Here is a 22,945-nt window from a genome sequence, read left to right on the forward strand (position 1 = left end):
GGAGGACACACACCTACACAAGGAACTATATTACAACATCAGAATAGAATAGAATAGGATAGGATGGGATGGAACAGAAGGGAAGGGAAGAGAAGGGAGCAGAAGAGAAGAGGTGAGGATAGGATAGGGTAGGGTAGGATTGAAATAGAATAATAATAAAATAAGAAATGGAATGGAATGCAAAATAGAATAGAAGAGAGCAGAAGAGAGCAGAAGAGGATAGAATAGGATAGGGTAGGATAGGATGGAAATAGAAAATGGAATGGAATGAAATAGAATAGAACGGAGAAAACAGAATTTAAAAAAAACATTCAGCTTATCTATGGGAAAATCTTATTTTTCCAATCCTCACTGCCCTTTAAGTCTTCCTATGCTGAATGCTCCCTTGTTGTGTTATGACAGAAAAGACAACTTCTTATTTTCACCTTTTATTTTGAGAGGTAATTTATCCTGCTTTTGTCTCTAGCAGCAGCCGGCTGCCACATTTCACATGGTCGAGGTTTTTTTTATTTATTTAATCTAGGTATAATTAAATGTGTTAAAAGCAGGGAGGAACTTGAACATCAAAAGTTAACCAGAGGCAGGTGTTTTACACGTGGAGTTTATCAGGAGGCCTTTTATCGTACTTTCTGGGCTACAGATTGGCATGGTTTTTTGTTTTTTTTTTACTAGAAGTGCAGGATAAAAATATTTTCAAGGAAACAAATAAAGTCACGTGGGAGGCAATTTTTAAGCAGGCTCTGGTTCCTTGCAGAATTCTGATTTTATCTTCTAGGATTTATAGGTGTGATTTTTCAGGGGATCTCAGAATTGGAAAAGTCAAGTTAGGTTATGAATACAATACAATACAATACAATACAATACAATAGCAGAGTTGGAAGGGACCTTGGAGGTCTTCTAGTCCAACCCCCTGCCTAGGCAGGAAACCCTATACCGTGTTTCAGACAAATGGCTATCCAACATCTTAAAGACTTCCAGTGTTGGGGCATTCACAACTTCTGGAGGCAACTTCTGTTCCACTGGTTAATTGTTCTCACTGTCAGGAAGTTTCTCTTCAGTTCTAAGTTGCTCTCTCCTTGATTAGTTTCCACCCATTGCTTCTTGTCCTGCCCTCAGTTGCTTTGGAGAATAGTTTGACTCCCTCTTCTTTGTGGCAACCCCTGAGATATCGGAAGACTGCTATCATGTCTCCCCTGGACCTTCTTTTCATTAAACTAGCCATGCCCAGTTCCTGCAACTGTTCTTCATATGTTTTAGCCTCCAGTCCCCTAATCCTCTTCGTTGCTCTTCTCTGCACTCTTTCTAGAGTCTCCACATCTTTTTTACATCGTGGCGACCAAAACTGAATGCCGGATTCCAAGTGTGGCCTTACCAAGGCCTTATAAAGTGGTATTAACATTTCACGTGATCTTGATTCAATCCCTCTGTTGATGCAGCCTAGAACTGTGTTGGCTTTTTTGGCAGCTGCTGCCCACAGCTGGCTCCTATTTAAATGGTTGTCCACTAGGACTCCAAGATCCCTCTCACGGTTACTACCTTTGAGCAAGGTACCACCTATACTCTACCTGTGCATTTCGTTTTTCTTGCCTAAATGTAGAACCTTCCTCTTTTCATCATTGAATTTCATTTTATTAGGTAGGGCCCAATGTTCAAGTTTGACAGAAAGACAGAGACGGACAGACAGAAAGAGAGAAAGAAAGGAAGGAAGGAAGGAAGGAAGGAAGGAAGGAAGGAAGGTAGATGACAGACAGAAAGATAGAAAGATAGATAGAAAGACAGACAGAGAGAAAGAGAGAGAGAAAAAAGAAAGGTAAATGACAGACGAACAGAGACAGACAGATGGATAGAAAGAATGAGAGAGACAGAGACAGACAGAAAGGCAGACAGAAAGAGAAAGACAGAAAGAAAGGACACACAGACAGAAAGATATAGAAAGAAAGAAAGAAAGAAAGAAAGAAAGAAAGAAAGAAAGAAAGAAAGAAAGAAAGAAAGAAAGAAAGATGTGACCATGGGGTGGAACTGTGCAGCCATCGTAACTTTGAAAACAAATCATAAGCAGCTTTTGGGGTGCCCTGCTGTAAATTTGAACGGTCCTTAAGCGAATGTTCGTAATTTGAGGACTACCTGTAAAGACAGGAAGGCTTTTCCCACAGTGTCTCTCCCCCGCCCCAATCTTACCTGCAAGAGAGGCCTTTGTACCCCGAGCATTTTCATGGTGTCTGCATTGGCCAGAATCTTCAGGGGTTCGGTGATTTTGGTGACGCCCTCAATTTCCTTGTTGATTTCTCCCAGGACTTGGCTCAGGAAGATGTTTTTGATGTACATGGTGAGGAATTCTCGGAGGGGACACTGCTTCGCGGGACTGAACCCCAAAGCGTGTTCGATCTCTTGAATAAACCTAAAAACACAGTAAAAAATAAAAAAAGCAGAGGGAGATGCGTCATTACGACAGCAAAACACGATTTAAGCCTGTGAATTTTGCCATTTTAACCCGAAGCAGGTAGTCCTCGACTTATAACAGTTCATTTAGTGACCGCTTAGAGTTGCAGAGTTATGGAGGCACTGAACGAAGTGATGAAGGACCATTTTTTTCACACACCTATTACAGCATACCCCCCAGGGTCAAAATTCAGGTGTTCGGCAACCGACTCATATTTACGACGGCTGCAGTGTCCCGGGGGCGGGGCTGTCGTTTTGTGACCCTCTGAAGTGGATTAGTGAGCCACCCGGTCGTTAAGTGAATCTGGCTTTCCCCGCTGACTTTGCTGGTCAGAAGGTGGCCGCAGAGACAAAGCGACAGTAAGTGTGAACCAGTTTGCCAAGGATCTGAATCTTGACCACGTGATGATGGGGACAACTGCAGGGGTTGTAAACTGAGAAAAACGGTCATAAGAAAGTTTTTTCAGTGCTGCCGTAACTTTTTCAGTCACTAAATGAATGGTTGTAAGTCGAGGATGACCTGAACTTTTTGAATGCGGCTCAGATGCAGCAGAAAACCATCTGAATCTGTCTTGTGTACAGTTAAAGCATGTATTGAAAAGCTGTGAAAAGGAGAGAGAGAGAGGGAGGGAGGGAGGGAGGGAGGGAGGGAGGGACACGGAGCCTGGGCTGTCAATCAGCCCTCAGATAGAGAGTCAACAGCCCCCAGGTCTGGAGGTGGGTGATGAGGAAGAAGAACAGCTGAGTCCAATGCCTGACGCACGGATGTGCAGAAGGCAGAGGAAAGGAGAGCAGTGGAAATCTATGGGCCGGTCCTTGGGACAGAAGATCCCTGAGTGCCTGACATGCGGATGTACAGAAGGCAGAGGAGAGCAGTGGAAATCTATAGGCTGGTCCTTGGGACAGAAGATCCCTGAGTGTCTGACATGCAGATGTACAGAAGGCAGAGGAGAGGAGAGCAGTGGAAATCTATGGGCCGGTCCTTGGGACGGAAGATCCCTGAGTGTCTGACGTGCAGATGTACAGAAGGCAGAGGAGAGGAGAGCAGTGGAAATCTATGGGCCGGTCCTTGGGACAGAAGATCCCTGAGTGCCTGATGTGCGGATGTGCAGAAGGCAGAGGAGAGGAGAGCAGGGAAATCTATGGGCCGGTCCTTGGGACAAAAATCCCTGAGTGCCTGATGCGCAGAAGGCAGAGGAGAGGAGAGCAGTGGAAATCTATGGGCCGGTCCTTGGGACGGAAGATCCCTGAGTGCCTGACGTGCAGATGCACAGAAGGCAGAGGAGAGGAGAGCAGTGGAAATCTATGGGCCACTGTGGTGGGAGAAAAAACTTTTTTGCGGCGCTCCTAATAAAGGAATCATTGATTAATTACAGAGAGTTTATCGTGTTTGGGGAGCTGGGTCAGAATAAAGTCTTAGCTGGCGATGGAGGAGTTGAAGGACCTGGCGATCTAAGAGAACGGTTTTCATAATTGAAAAACGTTTTTGCAAGATCAAGAAAATCTGAACGGCTCAAGAAAATCTGAACGCTATTTCCAGGAGCGTTTTGAAAAGACTGCCGAAGAATTAATTTGGCGATCGTAGGATTAGGTATCAAGGCAACAACTGTTGGGGGAACCGTTTATCTTTTTAGCCCAAATGTCTAACAGGAACATTTTCCCCCGTTCACAATCTCATTATTAACAACAATAAAACATCACAGCCCGTAAATATAAAACGGAGCCGAGAGAACAATGTGACAATGCAATTCTATGTCACGAGAATGGTGAGTAAACTCGGCTACTTAAGATCACACAAGAGTTTCTTCAAAATGCAAACCGCCTGTCGTATACAGGCAGTCCTCGACTTACAACAGTTCATTCAGTGACCGTTCATAGTTACAACGGCGCTGAAAAAAGTAAAAAAAAACTGTTTCGGGGAAACAGTGATTGGTCCAAAGATACCCAGCCAGCTTTCATGGCTAAGGTGGGCCTAGAACTCACTGTCTCCTGGTGATTGGCCTAAAGTCACCCGGCTAACTTTCATGCCTAATGTTGGACTTGAACTCACCATCTCCTAGTGATTGGTCCAAAGACACCCAGCCAGTTTTCATGGCTATGGTGGGCCTAGAACTCACTGTCTCCTGGTGATTGGCCTAAAGTCACCCAGCTAACTTTCATGCCTAAGGTGGGCCTAGAACTCCCGATTTCCTAGTGATTGGTCCAAAGACACCCAGCCAGCTTTCATGCCTAAAGTGGGACTAGAACTCCCCGTCTCCTGCTGATTGAGCTAATAATAATCCATGTGCTGCGCTATCTTCTCCTGCTGCCTTCAAAAGAACAGTTGTCTCAGGAGCATCCAAAATGGTTAATATCTCCATGGTTGTCCACGCAAGCCTCCAATGTCAAACATGATAGGATCAACTCAATTAACACCTTCAACTCCCTTCCCTGCTGCTCCGCCAGCTCTCCCCCGCATCCCCCTCCTCTAATCAGTTAACAAACACTCTTATGAGGGACTGTGTGTGTGTCTGTCAATCCAATTATTTCCTATCTGGGATGTGAAGACACTCCATTAAATAGAGCGGACAGATGGCCCCAGTTCTTTCACCAATCAATCAACTGACTGATTAGCTGATTAGGGGCTCAATAATCGAAGCAAACCAGGGGTTTAGGTATCAGGAAACGTCCAGAGGGCAAAATTCAGACCCGTTGCGGTCACTCTGTCCAACATAGCAACAAGATTAAGATTGGCATCTCACACCTGCCGAGCAGGGGAGGTATTCACTTATTTTCCCTACCCGTTCGCAAATGGGCGCATACACGCATGCTTCCTTCGCTTTCACCCGTCCCATGTGATCCATGTGCTTTGATCTCACGCGTGGCTTGCATGCATGCACACAGTTTGAAAACCTGCCTAAATAGAACAGCATAGAGCTGGGGCGGGTGGGCAAGTTCCAGCAAACCGGTCCGAACCGGTTGAATACCATCTCTGATTCTGAGCTCCGCTACGGGTTTGAGCAAACCGGTCCGAACCGGCTGAATACAATCTCTGCTTCTGAGCTCCACTACTGGTTCAAGAGAACCGGTCGGAACCAGCTGAATGCCATCTCTGCTGCTGAGCCCCACTACTGGTTCAAGCGAACTGGTCGGAACCGGCTGAATACCATCTCTGCTGCTGAGCTCCACTACTGGTTTGAGCGAACCGGTCCGAACCGGCTGAATACAATCTCTGCTGCTGAGCTCCATTACTGGTTTGAGCGAACCGGTCCGAACCGGTTGAATACCATCTCTGCTGCTGAGCTCCACTACTGGTTCGAGCGAACCGGTCCGAACCGGTTGAATACAATCTCTGCTGCTGAGCGCCACTACTGTTTCGAGCGAACCGGTCCGAACCGGCTGAATACCATCTCTGCTGCTGAGCTCCACTACTGGTTCGAGCGAACCGGTCCGAACCGGCTGAATACAATCTCTGCTGCTGAGCTCCATTACTGGTTCGAGCGAACCAGTCCGAACCGGCTGAATACCATCTCTGCTGCTGAGCTCCACTACTGGTTCGAGCGAACCGGTCCGAACCGGCTGAATACAATCTCTGCTGCTGAGCTCCATTACTGGTTCGAGCGAACCGGTCCAAACCGGTTGAATACCATCTCTGCTGCTGAGCTCCACTACTGGTTCGAGCGAACCGGTCCGAACCGGCTGAATACAATCTCTGCTGCTGAGCTCCACTACTGGTTTGAGCGAACCGGTCCGAACCGGTTGAATACCATCTCTGCTGCTGAGCTCCATTACTGGTTTGAGCAAACCGGTCCGAACCAGCTGAATACCATCTCTGCTGCTCAGCTCCCTGCTCAAACGAATGCTACACAACGCAGACTGAAGAATAGCAGTAGACTTATATACCGCTTCATAGGGCTTTCAGCCCTCTCTAAGCGGTTTACAGAGAGTCAGCATATTGCCCCCAACAATCCGGGTCCTCATTTTACCCACCTTGGAAGGATGGAAGGCTGAGTCAACCCTGAGCCGGTGAGATTTGAACCGCTGAACTGCTGATCTAGCAGTAGCCTGCAGTGCTGCATTTAACCACTGCGCCACCTTGGTTAAAGGTTGCTGGTTTGCTTTGATAACTGACAGCTTATTAAACTAAATTTTATTGATTTATTTGTATCAAATGCTGGTGGTTTTTTTTTACAAATATCTCAAGGCAGTGAACGAACGTAATATGCTTCCCTCCTCTTATTTTTCCTATGACAACAACCCTGTGAGGGAAGTTGGTTGGAGAGAGAGTGAGTGGCCCAAGGTCATCCAGCCAGCTTTCTTGCCTAAGGTGGGATTAGAAGTCACCGTCTCCTAGTGATTGACCCAAGCCACTCAGCTGAGGTCATATAGCAATAGCAATAGCAGTAGACTTATATACCGCTTCATAGGCCTTTCAGGCCTCTCTAAGCGGTTTACAGAGAGTCAGCATATTGCCCCCAACAATCTGGGTCCTCATTTTACCCACCTCGGAAGGATGGAAGGCTGAGTCAACCCTGAGCCGGTGAGATTTGAACCGCTGACCTGCTGATCTAGCAGTAGCCTGCAGTGCTGCATTTAACCACTGCGCCACCTTGGTCATGCCTAAGGAAAGAGTACAATTCATCATCTCCTGGTGTTTAGCCCAAAGTCACCAGCCAGCTTTCCTGCCAAAGGTAGAACTAGAACTCACCATCTCCTGGTGACTGTCCCAAGCTATTCAGCTGAGATCATGCCTAAGGTAAGACTAGAATTCACCATCTCCTGGTGACTGGCCCAAAGTCATCCAGCTGAATTTCCTGGCTAAGGCAGGACTAGAACTCTCTGTCTCCTAGTGACTGGCCCAAAGTCATCCAGCTGAATTTCTTGGCTAAGGCAGGACTAGAACTCCCTGTCTCCTGGTGACTGGCCCAAAGTCATCCAGCTGAATTTCTTGGCTAAGGCAGGACTAGAACTCCCTGTCTCCTGGTGACTGGCCCAAAGTCATCCAGCTGAATTTCCTGGCTAAGGCAGGACTAGAACTCCCTGTCTCCTGGTGACTGGCCCAAAGTCATCCAGCTGAATTTCTTGGCTAAGGCAGGACTAGAACTCCCTGTCTCTTGGTGACTGGCCCAAAGTCATCCAGCTGAATTTCCTGGCTAAGGCAGGACTAGAACTCCCTGACTCCTGGTGACTGGCCCAAAGTCATCCAGCTGAATTTCTTGGCTAAGGCAGGACTAGAACTCCCTGTCTCCTGGTGACTGGCCCAAAGTCATCCAGCTGAATTTCCTGGCTAAGGCAGGACTAGAACTCTCTGTCTCCTAGTGACTGGCCCAAAGTCATCCAGCTGAATTTCTTGGCTAAGGCAGGACTAGAACTCCCTGTCTCCTGGTGACTGGCCCAAAGTCATCCAGCTGAATTTCTTGGCTAAGGCAGGACTAGAACTCCCTGTCTCCTGGTGACTGGCCCAAAGTCATCCAGCTGAATTTCCTGGCTAAGGCAGGACTAGAACTCCCTGTCTCCTGGTGACTGGCCCAAAGTCATCCAGCTGAATTTCTTGGCTAAGGCAGGACTAGAACTCCCTGTCTCTTGGTGACTGGCCCAAAGTCATCCAGCTGAATTTCCTGGCTAAGGCAGGACTAGAACTCCCTGTCTCCTGGTGACTGGCCCAAAGTCATCCAGCTGAATTTCCTGGCTAAGGCAGGACTAGAACTCCCTGTCTCCTGGTGACTGGCCCAAAGTCATCCAGCTGAATTTCCTGGCTAAGGCAGGACTAGAACTCCCTGTCTCCTGGTGACTGGCGCAAAGTCACCCAGCTGGCTTTCCTGCCTACGGTGGAACTAGAAATCCCTGTCTCCTGGTGACTAGCCCAAAGTCACCCAGGTGGCTTTCATCACTATGGCAGCACTAGACCTTACAGTCTCCGGGTGACTGGCGCAAAGTCACCAACCTGCTCTCCTGCCTACGCAGGGACTAGAACTCACCATCTCCTGCTTTTTAGCCTGGCGCCTTAACTACTGGACCAATCTGGCACTCAACGCAGGGGGGTCTAACTCCGTTGTGCCAGAGCGTTGTCTAACCAGACGCCTGACAACAAAGACATTTGTGTAACACATTTACAGACACAGGGATCAGATTCCCAAGAGAGAAACATGAAGGAGTCACAACCGACATCGTTCCAGCACCATAAGAAGCCACGTTAACGCTCCACGCGAGGCTGTATCAAAGCCAAGTCCCATTTGAGCCGCCATCGAGCTCATTATTAAGCTGGCAGGGAAAGGCAACTCCGGAGGGGCGAACAATATTGCGTTTCCGAGAGGGAGGGCGAACCCCACCAAGGTGAACAGCTGAGCCCGCCGGATAGCAAGGACGACACAAGTGATTTCTCCCGCAAAGGTGGATACAAAACCTCGTCGTTAAATTTTATTGCAGCCTTGGGACGCCTCACGTTGCTGAAACAATTACAGCCACTGGAGAAGCTGAAGAGATTTCTTCAAAACTGAGGAGGAAAACAGATGATCGTACGGCAGGGGGTCCTCGACGTACGACCACCGTTGCGCCTGGAATCCCTGTCGCTAAGTGAGGAATACGTGCAGGGAGTAGTTTCGACCCTTCTGACGAATTTTCTTGCCGCATTTGTTAAGTAAATCACTGCAGTTCTTTTTTTAATTGAATTTTTTTAAAAAAAAGATTTTACAAATTTTTACCTCCCCCCCACCCTCCCCACCCGAACCCCCCCCCCCCAACTTCCCAGAACAAATACAGGGTGTAAATCTTTAACAAAGATATTCTAAAATAAACTTAAAGAAAGTTAGTATCATCTTTCATTTGAGCTTTAACTCCTCTTTGCTAGGCTAACTCTAAACGGATTATATCGTTCCTCGCTTTTTCAGCCAAAAACTATCTGGAATTTCTTAGTCCTGTATTTATTTTAGCAATAGCAATAGCAATAGCAATAGCAGTTAGACATATACCGCTTCATAGGGCTTTCAGCCCCCTCTAAGCGGTTTACAGAGTCAACATATCGCCCCCACAGTCTGGGTCCTCATTTCACCCACCTCGGAAGGATGGAAGGCTGAGTCAACCTTGAGCCGGTGAGATTAGAACCGCTGAACTGCAGATAACAGTCAGCTGAAGTGGCCTGCAGTACTGCACCCTAACCACTGCGCCACCTCGGCTCCATTTTGGATGTTTTGAATATAGTCAATCCATCAATCCATCTTCTCCACTCCAGTTTATATTTCTCATCTGAGTGGTCCTTAAGATGTGCTGAAATTTTAGCCATCTCTGCTAAGTTTGTTACTTTTAATGTCCAATCACTGCGGTTCTTAAAGGAGTAACCCGGTGGTTAAGTGAATCTGGTGGTACTACTACTACTACTACTTCTCCTCCTCCTTATTCTTCCTTCTCCTCCCCCTCTTCCTCTCCTTCTCCTGCTTCTTATTATTTTATTTTTTGTTATCTTATTATGAAGCCCAGGATAAATCTAGGAGAAAGTCCCCTTTTGCGACTTTCTGACAAGCCAAGCAAATGGGATGCCAGCTTCACTTAGCAACTGTATGAATCACTTAACGACTGCACTGATTCACTTAACAACCGTGGCACAAAAGGTTGCAAAATGGGGGAAAACTCACTTAACCACTGTCTCACTTAGCAACAGAAATGTGAGCTTCTGTGATCGTCCCGGTCGTCATCTGACAGGGAGGGGAAGCTGGATTCGCTTAACGACTGCATGAATCACTTAACAACATCTGGGATTCACCCTAGCAAGAAACTTTGCACAGGAGGTATGGACTCCCTTAACTCAGAAACAGACATTTCGGTCTTAAATCAAGGACAACCAAATATGGTCGTTAAGTCAAAGGACCACCAGAACGTGATTCATCCCTTCCGAAGAGTTTCAGCGCATGCTTTTTCTAAGGGCATCTTAAGAGACCTGATCTTCGCCGCAACCACAAATCTCAACTCCTGCCCCCTCCACCAATTCTTAATAATGTGCCCGAGCATCTTAACTTTTTACGATGAGCTCATTTGAAGCACAAAAGGATCTGTGTTAATTACAGACAGGAAAAGCAAGAAAGCTGAACGTATATTAAGAGAGCAGCCGGTGCTCCAGATGGAAAGCGCGAAGGGTGCCACGTAGTTCGGGCCTGATTCTGTAGGAAAAGTGGGCTGGGGGCTGGGCTGGGTGTGTGTGGAAAGGGAAAGCCCACCATGCGGATGAAATTTCTCTCTTTTCCCCGGAGGCCAGGTTCGCTTCTACAAAAGAAAGGCAAAGTTGTTTGCAAAACAAAATTGAAAAGGTATGCGACGGGGTCGCCTGGGATCATCCAGTGAGTCCTCGACTTAACGACCACAGTTGAGCCTACAATTTGGACCAGATGACCTACAACAGGGGTGTCAAACTGGATTTCTTTCGAGAGCCGGATCAGCATTGTAGTTCTCCTCCGTGGGCAGTGATCCGCTTAACAACGGCGCCAGGAAAGGTCGTAAAACAGTGGCAAAACTCCCTTAACAAATGTTTCATTTAGCAATAGAAATTTTCGGCTTCATTGTGGTTGTAAGTTGAGGACTATCTGTGCTCCTCTTTAGAGCCGAGGTGGCGCAGTGGTTAAATGCAGCACTGCAGGCTAAATCAGCTGACTGCAGTTCTGCAGTTCGGCTGTTCAAATCTCACGGGCTCAGGGTTGACTCAGCCTTCCATCCTTCCGAGGTGGGTAAAATGAGGACCCGGATTGTTGTTGGGGGCAATATGCTGACTCTGTAAACCGCTTAGAGAGGGCTAAAAGCCCTATGAAGCGGTATATAAGTCTAACTGCTATTGCTATTGCTACCAACACACACACACACACACACACACACACACACACACACACAGCCCTATGCACATCAGGAAGCACAAAAACAATAACTTGAAGATAGTAACTCTCCGGCTAATTTTCCCATTGACGAAGCCCGGCGATGCATGAACTCCTTCGACAGAGAAAGGAAGCTATAGGATCGAGCTTCTTAATTCTAATTATTTCCTGCTCGCTGAAAAGAGCAACAGACTTTAGCGGGGAGTTTATCTGCAAATTTCTCGTTTCCGAAGGTGACGTCGGGGTTCTGAAAAGCCCTCCGACCAAGAGCTCTGCTCTTGCCATGAAATCGTAATTAAGGCCGTAACAAATCTACTTTACCGGTCTCCAAAGCGACCCAGAACGGGGGATAAATTCGGAAGAGGAGGAGGAGAAGAACGGCGAGTGTTTTATTTAAGTGCAAAGAGAAGGGCCTTCGACAGGACACAAATCGCGTTTACGGGCTAATAAAGGGACCCAATGAAGTCGTTGAAGCATAAGGGGTCCTTTGTGAGGCTCGGGGCTGAGGCTGAAGGGGTCCTGCCACACTTAGGTGTGGGGAATCATGCGGAAACATGGATGGTGGGGCTAACATACGAAAGCCACCGTTAGGCCTACAGAGGAAAATCAGTGGGGATAGGCAAGGGAAGGACGGCACTGTCATACAGGCAATCCTTAACAGCTTATAGCAATAGCAATAGCAGTTAGACTTATATACCGCTTCATAGGGCCTTCAGCCCTCTCTAAGCGGTTTACAGAGTCAGCATATTGTCCCCAACAATCTGGGTCCTCATTTTACCCACCTCGGAAGGATGGAAGGCTGAGTCAACCCTGAGCCGGTGAGATTTGAACCACTGAACTGCAGATAACAATCAGCTGAAGTGGCTGCAGTACAGCACTCTAACCACTGCGCCACCTCGGCTCAACAGCCACAAGGGGGAGCAGAATGAATAAAATGACAGAGTTGGAAGGGATCTTGGAGGTCTTCTAGTCCAACCCCCTGCTCAAGCAGGAGACCCCATACCATTTCAGACAAATGGTTGCCCAATCTCTTCTTAAAAATCTCCAGCGTTGGAGCATTCGCAACTTCTGGAGGCAAGTCGTTCCACTGATTAATTCTTCTATCAGGAAATTTTCTACTTCCAGGGGTTGCTTCTCTCCTTGGTTAGTTTCCATCCGTTGCTTCTTGTCCTGCCTTCAGGTGCTTTGGAGAATAGGTTGACCCCCCCCACCCTTTGTGTAGCCCCTCAAATATTGGGAAACCGCTATCATATTATCCCTGGTCCTTCTCTTCTTTAGACAACTGTACCTAGTTCCCTTAATCATGAATCGTGATGGTGTAAACAGAATAAGAGAGCTGGAAGGGACCTTGGAGGTCTTCTAGTCCAACCCCCTGCTCTATACCATTTCAGACCAAGCTTTCGACCAGCTTGCGATGAAGGATAGTTTGGGTTTCAAGAGGTAATCCAACGCGAAAATATACTGGGCAAAATCCTGAATTATGAAGTCACTCTATATGGGACACAAGTTGGAACAACCTGTTGCAAATCTGAAACACTGATGACGTTGTCTAGCTTGGTAATTAAATGTCTGCAGGAAAGCCATCAAGGTCAGAGGGCACCGAGGACCCTATAGTTGCCGTCATCCTCCTCCTCCTCCACTCCACAAACCCCACTCCCTTCTAACATTGATGATATTCCCTAGTTGGGTCATGAAACGCCTGCAGGAAAACGGACACGCTCAAAGAGCATCAAGGACCCCTCAGTCCTCCTCCCTTCCTCCTCTCTACAAATCCCACTCCCTTCTTGATGATGTTACCTAGTTGGGTCATGAAACGTCTGCAGGAAAACCGCCAAGCTGAGAGAGAACCACAGAATCCACAGTTTAACCCTGAGCTACAAATATTCTCTTCTATTGATGCCGGTGATTCTAGCGATACAGATTTCCAGCCTCTGAAGATCCCCTTATGAAGGCCACGAAGAAGAGGTCTACATGACAGCCCCCCCCCCCATCCCCGCAGCTTATAGGCTGCCCCGGAGGCATCAGGCCAGACAAGAAGTGAGCAGGATGAAATGAGCCGCTTGGTCTGATCCGACATAGCTCAGTTCTCCTCCGCCTGGCAGTCGCTGGGGACTGGCATATGCTGCGCTGTTGAGCAGGTTCCCAAGGCTTCTGGGTGCCATATGGATGGGCTTCGTGATGCCAGCCTCTTTATGCCTATTGTTTTTGTAAGTCTGCCAGGAGGAGGAGGAGGAGGAGGAGGAGGAGGGGAAAAGGGGAAAGAGGAGAAGGAGAGGAGGAGGAAGGGGAGAAGAAGGAGGAGGAGAAGGAGAAGGAGGAGGAAGGGGAGAAGAAGAGGGAAGAGGAGGAGGAGGAGAAGGAGAAGAAGAGGAGGAGGAGGAGGAGGAAGAGGGGAGAAGGGGAAAGAGGAGAAGAGGAGGAGGAAGGGGAGAAGAAGAAGGAGGAGGAGAAGGAGAAGAAGAAGAGGAGGAAGGGGAGAAGAAGAGGGAAGAGGAGGAGGAGAAGAAGAGGAGGAGGAGGAGATCAGAGAGCACCAAGAACTTCACAGTCCTCCACCTGCTCCCCTTCTCCTCCTCCAGCTCCCCTCTCTTCTACCACTGATGATGGTACATAGTTGGGTCATGAAACGTCTACAAGAAAACTAGCAATCTCAGAGAGCACCAAGGGCCCCACAATTCAACTCTCAGCTACAACTATTCCCTTCGGCAGAAGTGTCTTGAATCCATTACACGTAATCTTTAACTTCATAGCTATTAGTTTAGTGACCGTTCATTGTTATAATGGCACTGGAAGAAGTGACTTACGACCGTTTTTCACCCTTATGATGGTTGCAGCATCCCCATGCTCACGAGCTCAAGATTCATATGTCTGCCACACTTTCTATTATTCTACTAGGCATTTTCTACTGTGGGAAAATGGGAGGGGGGATTGTACTGAGTTAGATGCTAGGTAGTCATAACAACATTCTTTCCAGAAAGCCAAGGTCATCTTTTGTCTTTGCACCTCTGCACCTGACCGGAACTGGATGGGTGGAAGCTGCCAGCATGGCAGTGGGAGATTGGACCATGGGGTGGACTTGTGGGTGTGGGGGACAAGATCTTGAACTTTCAACTGGGTGGGGAAAACCGGGAAGCTTTCAGATTCAGGTTTTCCCAGAGGTGCCAACATGGCTCTCTTCATCAATTGGGACTTTGAAGACTCCTTTGCCTCGGACTCTGATTTAATTTTGGATGCTATTTGGAACCCTGACACCGACGACTCTCCATAATGACTTTTGCCGCACAATTCATTCTCAACACCTCTCAAGGTAGTGGAATTCCTTCAACGTTTAAATAATTTTTAAAGCTCAGGAGTCACAGGGGGACAATAAACCTCGGGCGAAGGTCTGGACAGGCAGGGAGTGTGTGTGTGTCTGTGTGTGTGTGTGACATCGTTCTTGTTAACGTTGCCGTGTCTTTTGTTGCCCCGAGAGCGGATAAAAGGTCTGATTAAAAGGTCTCTCACTGGTTGGCATGCAAAGACGAGCTTCCATTATTTGTCGGAGTTAACACTTCACATGTTCCTTGCTAATTATGCCAAATAGTCCGTTTTGAGGGGCGGGGAGAGGGGGGGAGAGAAGAAATCAGTGGGAGGGGGACCGGAGATTCTCCCATCCTTCAAATATCTCCACGCGTATTAGAAATGACAGCCTATGATTGCTGTAGACAACATCTAATTAACTGTCAGTATAAAACACATGTCAACGCCGGGGGCCTGAGCTGGATCGGCTGTCTAATTTCACTGTGGAATATTAAAGAGGCCGCCTTGCTTGTGCCAAGATGGTGAATGAATCTTGTCGTCTTATTTAAACAACTTCCTTCCTTCTCCTGTTCCTCCTCTTTCCCCAAGCCTTTGTTTTTAATTCACCTTTCCACTGGGGAGGGAGGGAGGGAAGGAGGAAGGAAGGAAGGAAGGAAGGAAGGGGGGGAAAAAAAAAGAGAGAGAGATGAAAGGGAAGGGAGGATTGGATGGAAAGAAGGTAGCAAGGAAGGAGAGAGAAAGAGAGACATGAAAGGATAGAATGGAATGCAATAGAATAAAAAAGAATAGAATAGAATGGAATGGAATGGAATAGAAGAAAAAAGAATAGAATAGAATGGAATGCAATAGAATAAAAAAGAATAGAATGGAATGGAATAGAATAAAAAAGAATAGAATAGAATGGAATGGAATAGAATAAAAAAGAATAGAATAGAATGGAATGGAATAGAATAAAAAAGAATGGAATGGAATGGAATAGAAAAGATAAGAAAGGAACAGAACAGAATTTTTTTATTGGCCAAGTGTGATTGGACAAACAAGGAATTTGTCTTTGGTGCAGATGCTCTCAATGGACATAAAAAGAAAAGGTACATTCGTCCTGAAAAATGGTCATGTCACCTTTTTCAGTGCTGTTATAACTTTGAACAGTCGCTAAACAAACCGTTGTAAGTTGAGGACGAATTCGCTTAGCAACTGTCTGGCGATTAGCTTAAAATCATCCAGACTGGCTTTCACGCCCAAGATGAGACTAGAACTCACAACTCCATGACTAAAGTCACCCAGCCGGCAGGGGGCTGGACTAGATGACCTCCGAGGTGCCTTCCAGCCCTAGGATTCTACGAGCCGATACTTTCCTTGCCTGCTCAAGAAATGACGCAATCAAACTCAGTTGCTACGCCAAAGCCTCCTCCAGCGGGATCAATCCCAAAGTCACAAGCCACGGGAATTATTATGGGATGTCCACTGAACAGGGCTAGTATTTGGGGAGGAAAACATGAGCACGTTGTTGTTTATTGGGGGGGGGCGGGGACTTCTGATACTTTCAAAGAGGCAGAGAGGGAATTCGGGAGAAAGAAAAAGAGAAAAGGGAAAAAAAAAACACGCCCCAAGGAGGATTTCAAGTGATGTCTGGGCGCTGTGCAGATTAATTTAATTAGCCGTCAAAAGACTTATGGTGGCAAAATCATCAAAACAAATTAGCTCAACGGAGCTGCAGGCAACTCTGAGTTCCCTTCCTTCCCTTCCTGGAGAAGGACTTGCGCACTGCAAGGCAGAAGCTACAGGTAGACTGCGTGGCAGGTGGAAGCTCCATTTCAAGAGTCCAATATAATAATGCCTCTTTTGCTTCTCCTCTTTCCTTCCATTCTTCTTCCTTCCATCTCTCTCTCCCTCTCTTCTTTTCTCTTCTCTTCTCTCTCCTTCCATTTTTCTTCCTTCCATCTCTCTCCCCCTCTCTTCTTTCCTCTTCTCTTCTCTCTCCTTCCAGTCTTCTTCTTTCAATCTCCCCCTCCTTCTCTTCCCTCCTCTCTTCCTCCATTCTTCTTCCCTCTCTCCTCTCCCCTCCACTCTCCTTTACTCCGCCCTTTCTCTCTCCTCTCTTCTCCCTATTCTCCTTCTCTCCATCCCTCCCTTCCCCTATGGACCCATCACGAGGGGATGGTGAGTTCTAGTCTCACATTAACTGCTGACTTTGGATCAATCATCAGGAGGCTGTGAATTCTAGTCCCACCTCAGGCATGAAAGCCGGCTGGGTGACTTTGGGCCAAACACCAGGAGACACTGAGTTCTAGTCCTGCCCTAGGCATCATCCTTTCTCTCTCCCAACCCCCTCTCTCTTGCATACACACACACTGTATCTATCTCTATTCGTCTGTCTGCCTAACTATGTATCTGTTATCTGTCTGTCTATGCATCCTATCTATCTATCTATCTATCTATCTATCTATCTATCTATCTATCTATCTATCTATCTATCTATCTATCATCTATCTACCTACCTACCTACCTATCTTTTCTCTATATTTAGTTCTATATCATTCTATCTATATCTATCATTTATCTATCGCTATTTAGTTATCTTTCATTCTGTCCGTCTCTATCTATCTCTATCTATCTATCTATCTATCTATCTATCTATCTATCTATCTATCTATCTATCTATCTATCTATCTATCATCTATCTATCTATCTATCTATCTATCTATCTATCTACCTACCTACCTACCTACCTACCTACCTACCTACCTACCTTTTCTCTATATTTAGTTCTATATCATTCTATCTATATCTATCATTTATCTATCGCTATTTAGTTCTATCTTTCATTCTGTCCGTCTCTATCTATATCTACCGTATCTATCTATCAATCTGTCTGTCTGTCTGTCTGTCTGTCTAACTACCATTTCTCTATATTTAGTTCTATATCATTCTATCTATATCTATCATTTATCTATCGCTATTTAGTTCTATCTTTCATTCTGTCCATCTCTATATCTATCTACTATCTATCTATCTATCTATCTATCTATCTATCTATCTATCTACCTACCTACCTACCTACCTACCTACCTACCTACCTACCTATCTTTTCTCTATATTTAGTTCTATATCATTCTATCTATATCTATCATTTATCTATCGCTATTTAGTTCTATCTTTCATTCTGTCCATCTCTATATCTATCTATCTATCTATCTATCTATCTATCTATCTATCTATCTATCTATCTATATCTATCTATCTATCTATCTATCTATCTATCATCTATCTATCTATCTATCTATCTATCTATCTATCATCTATCTATCTATCTATCTATCTATCTATCTATCTATCTATCTATCTATCTATCTATCTATCTATCTATCTATCTCTCGGTTTCCAACTGAGCTTTGGTGTGAAGTCCACCTGCTTCTCTGAATACTAGTTAATTTCAGTTTCTCTGCTGTCATTTTTAAAATTAGTGACTGCTCGCTTCAAAGGAGTGACCCCCCCAGAACGCGTGGGAGGGAGCTGAGGGGAAACCAACACATGTTCATTTCAGGACTGCCTTTTCATATTCCAAATCGGTCATCTTCGTGGTATTAACAGCCAGTTGGGGTTTTTGCCGCGGGGCCTGTTTTATGGAATTCCTGAGAAATTCCACCCCTTTCACACTTTTCGGAAGAGCGGCGAGGCTTCGCTCCTTCCGAAGACCCCGCTTGGAATACTGCATCCAGTTTTGGTCACCACAATATAAAAAGGGTGTGGAGACTCTGGAAAGAGGGCAGAGAAGAGCAACAAAGAGGATTACGGGACCAGAGGCTAAACTGTATAATTATATCCAGCCCCACTTAGACTGAATGGATGGTGTATTATTTTAATAATTGTATCTTTTCTTAAACTGTTTAAATTGTTTTTATCTTGCTTGTGAGCCGCCCAGAGTCCCAATGGGAGTGGGCGGCATACAAATTCTATTAAACTGGAAACTGGAAACTGGAATGAATGTCGCAGGAACTGGGTAGGTCTAGTTTAATGAAAAGAAGGACTAGGGGGGACATGATAAGCAGGGTTCCAATAATTTGAGGGGCTGCTGCAGAGAAGAGGGGGTCAACCTATTCTCCGAAACACCTGAAGACAATATCTCCATCTTTTTTCTTTCTTTCTTTTGGTCACTACATTCCAAAAAAGATGTTGAGGCTTTGGAAAAAGGGTCAAAGAACAGCAACTAAGACAATTAAAGACCTGGAGACTAAAAGATATGAAGAATGGCTTCAGAATTTAGGTTTGGCCAGTCTAGAGAAATGAAGGACATGGCTGCAGTATTTCTGTATTTGAGGGGCTGCCCCAAAGAAGAGGGGGGGGGTGTCAACTTATTTTCTAAAGCCCCAGAAGTCAGGACAAGAAGCAACGGATGGAAATTAATCAAGGATAGAAGCAACCTGGGCTTAAGGAGAAACTTCCTAACAGGGAGGGTCAATTCATCAGTGGAACAGCTTGCCACCAGAAGTTGTGCTCCGTCACTGGAGGTTTTTGAAGGTTTTAGGTGGTTTTCAAGAAGAGACTGGATAGTCACTTGTCTGGAATGGTTGAGGGTCTCCTGCTTGAGCCGCGGGGTGGACTAGAAGACCTCCAAGGTCCCTTCCAGCTCTATTCTGATTCTGATCTAGCCGCTTGGATAAAGAAATGTTTTGGAAGAAAATGCCCATCTGGGTTCAGTTCCAAGTAGGGAAAAAGACACTGGAAACATGGAGGCTGCTTGGAAAGATGGTTTAATGGTGGTCAGGATCACACGGCCTGAGTTCCTGAGCAGAAAAGGGCAGAGAACCAGAGAGTCCCTGGGTTTTATGCACCCTCCGGGGCCCCACCTCTCCTCTTTCCTGTTCCGGTGTAAAAAATGTATTCTGATTGGTTGTCAGACTCCCAGCGGCAAGTTACCTAACTTTGTAAGTTGTATGCTAAGTTTGGTTGAAACTTGGTGGGTGGTGCAATGAAGGGCAATGAGGTGGGGTAGATCATGGTTATGTAGAATAGGCTGGCTCAGGCCTTAAAGGCCCATTGACAGAGGTGGGGGAGCTATTAAGAGTGAGTCTGTTTCCTGCCTAAAAACACGTTTCTCTGGCTCAGGCCTTAATGGCCCATTGACAAAAGTGGAGCGTAGTGTTTCTGCCTCTCTGAGTTTCTACTTCTCTTTTTAGGGGAAATATTCTGCTTTTTTAATATTTCCCAAAATGCATCATTTTCTAGGAGAGGGGTGGGTTTTAACTTCCTACAAATGTCTTCAAGAAATCTACCAAGTTTAGAGAACCCCAAGGATCCCTCCTTTCCACCCTGAGCTACCAATATTCCCCTTTATTTTTTTTTCTAAAGTTTTTTTTTTAATTCTCTTACATACAATTATAAGTATACATTCACATAGTTCTTCTTTACATTGGTCATTCTGATACATTTCGTATTCCATTTAAAAGGTTATAATATACAGATTGGGTTGCTTTATTTGCCATCCCATCTGCCTTTTTTTGACACCACCTTATTTTCCCTTTCTTTTCTCCCTCCCTCCCCTACTTCCTTCCTTCCTCCTCTCCTTCCCCTTTCTTCTTCCTTTCCTTCTTCCCTATTCCTACTCTTCCTCTTCCCCTTCCTACCCTCTTTCTCTTTCTCTCCCTTCCATCCTCCTCTCCTTACCTCTTCCTTCCCTCCTCTCCTTCCCCGTCCTTCTTCCTTTCCCTCTCCCCTATTCCTACTCTTCCTCTTCCCCTTCCTACCCTCTTTCTCTTTCTCTCCCTTCCACCCTCCTCTCGTTACCTCTTCCTTCCTTCCCTCCTCTTCCTCTTGTTCCCTCCTCCTTTCTCCTTTTCTTTTTCTGTTGTTATAGGTGTCTCTTTCAAATCTCAGTTTATGTTTTCTTGGGATGGTATTTCCACAAACCCAAATACACTTTAGTATCATTTTCTTATTCCCTTACCTTCGCTAATCTATCCTATGTCCCCCCCCCCTTTATATCTCGCTCTTGAATAAATACTTGCATATTTAGTACTTTCTTTTCTGTTTTTCCTCTCTTCCCCACTTCTCATTTAATAGTGCATCATCCGGGTTCTGTATCTTCCACTTATTCTTTTCTAGACTCCTTAAAATAGTCTCCTTTATTAAATAGAGTCATCTGAATATACATGGAAGTTGCAAAATGCTTCTCTTATTTATTTCTTTTAAGCAGGCAAAGTTTGCCACTTTTTTTTTAAATAAACGGGGCCAAATGGTTAATATACGATTTAAGAGGTTCTGTCTTTTTTTTTCCCCCCTGAGAAATGGATCAGCTGAAGGGCTTTTAAATCGCAAACAAAGAATGCCGCTGGCTGAATTAAGGAAGATTTTCAAAGTGGGCACGAGATGGAGATGACCCGGTAGGTTCAATTTTTAACGCAGGAAGCCTTGTGTGGCTCCGACAGATAATTCTCACCAACTTCACTGCGGGTTTCTCTCCGACTGACTTCTCCGCTGGGACGAAGCCATCGGCTGCCAGAGGTCAAAATTATAAACAACTGGACAAGCACAGTCTTAATTTCTTTGTTTGAAGTGTTCTCGGGCTACTTTGGAAGAGATAAGCGGCCCTGATGTAAGAGAACAGAAAGGAAGGGAGAAGAAAGACAGGATGGGGGGGGAAAAAGGTGATTGCTTGAATTATTTTCTCAAGCGATGATTCTGCTGGCGTGAGCTAGGGAGGCATCAATCAAGGGTGACCTCAGGAAGAAAATATCCATGGCTTGATATGCATACTTGATGAGCTCTGGGGGTCTTAGGAGTCTGACCCAAATTACTGGATGAGAATTGCAGACTGAAAGGGGTGCGAGGAAGCAGTTGGCAATCAGCAATTGCCATGAGAACAAAGGCCTCAATTCTTTGGCGCTCAGCCTTTCTTATGGTCCAACCTTCACAGACATCCATTGCAACTGGGAAAACCACAGCCTTGACGAGACACACTTTTGTTGGCAGGGTGATGTTTTTATGATGGTGACTAAATTTGACATAGCTTCCCTCCCGAGGAGCAAGCCTCTTTTAATTTCTTGGCTAGGCTCCCCATGGTACATTTAGGCAAGAAAAATGAAATGCACAGGTAGCGTATAGGTGGTACCTTGCTCAATAGGAGTAACTGTGAGAGGGATCTTGGAGTCCTAGTGGACAACCATTTAAATAGGAGCCAGCCGTGTGCAGCAGCTGCCAAAAAAGCCAACACAGTTCTAGGCTGCATCAACAGAGGGAGAGAATCAAGATCACGTGAAGGGTTAATATCTCTTTACAAGGCCTTGGGAAGGCCACACTTGGAATATTTGCATTCAGTTTTGGTCGCCACAATGTAAAAAAGATGCAGAGACTCTAGAAAGAGTGCAGAGAAGAGCAACAAAGAAGATTAGGGGACTGGAGGCTAAAACATATGAGGAACAGTTGCAGGAACTGGGTATGTCTACTTTAATAGAAAGAAGGACTAGGGGAGACATGATAGCAGTGCTCCAATATCTGAGGGGTTGCCACAAAGAAGTGGGAGTCAAACTATTCTCCAAGGCACCTGAGGGCAGAACAAGAAGCAATGGGTGGAAACTAATCAAGGAGAGAAGCAACTTAGAACTGAGGAGAAATTTCCTGACTGTTAGAACAATTAATCAGTGGAATAGAAGTTGCCTCCAGAAGTTGTGAATGTCCCAACCCTAGAAGTCTTTAAGAAGATGTTGGGTAGCCATTTGTCTGAAACGTTATAGGGTTTCCTTCCTAGGCAGGGGGTTGGACTAGAAGACCTCCAAGGTCCCTTCCAACTGTTATTCTATTCTATTTTATTCTATGGAAGGAAGGAAGGAAGGAAGGAAGGAGCAAGCGAGGGAGGGATTCTCCAAGGCACCTGAGGGTAGAACAAGAAGCAATGGGTGGAAACTAATCAAGGAGAGAAGCAACTTAGAACTGAGGAGAAATTTCCTGACAGTCAGAACAATTAATCAGTGGAACAGAAGTTGCCTCCAGAAGTTGTGAAAGCCCCAAGTCTTTAAGAAGATGTTGGATAGCTATTTGCCTGAAACAGTATAGGGTTTCCTGCCTAGGCAGGGGGTTGGACTAGAAGACCTCCAAGGTCCCTTCCTGCACTGCTATTGTATTGTATTGTATCTGCGGTGATCTTGGAGCCCAGGAAAATAAAATCTGTCACTACCTTCATTTCTTCCCCATCTATTTGCCAGGAAATGAGAGGGTTGGATGCCATGATCTTAGCTTTCTTAATGTTGAGTTTCAAGTCGACTTTTGCACTCTCCTCCTTCACCCGCATCAAGAGGCGCTTTAGTGCCTCTCCGCTTTCTGCCGTTAGAGTGGCATCATCTGCATATCTGAGGTTGTCGATATTTCTCCCGGCAATCTTA

General features: G+C 45.8%; 1 protein-coding gene across 1 annotated transcript in view; it reads right to left on the bottom strand.

Moving 5' to 3' along the window:
* Nucleotides 1–22,945, bottom strand: part of EXOC4 (exocyst complex component 4) — a 331,322-nt gene that overhangs the window by 72,133 nt on the left and 236,244 nt on the right. Inside the window, exon 11 of the mRNA XM_032221694.1 lies at nt 2,179–2,398. Within this exon, the coding sequence (XP_032077585.1) occupies nt 2,179–2,398 (220 nt within the window). The remainder of the gene's footprint in view (nt 1–2,178; nt 2,399–22,945) is intronic.

This window comes from Thamnophis elegans, chromosome 7 (genome assembly GCF_009769535.1).
Source record: "Thamnophis elegans isolate rThaEle1 chromosome 7, rThaEle1.pri, whole genome shotgun sequence".
NCBI classification, from domain to species: Eukaryota; Metazoa; Chordata; class Lepidosauria; order Squamata; family Colubridae; genus Thamnophis; species Thamnophis elegans.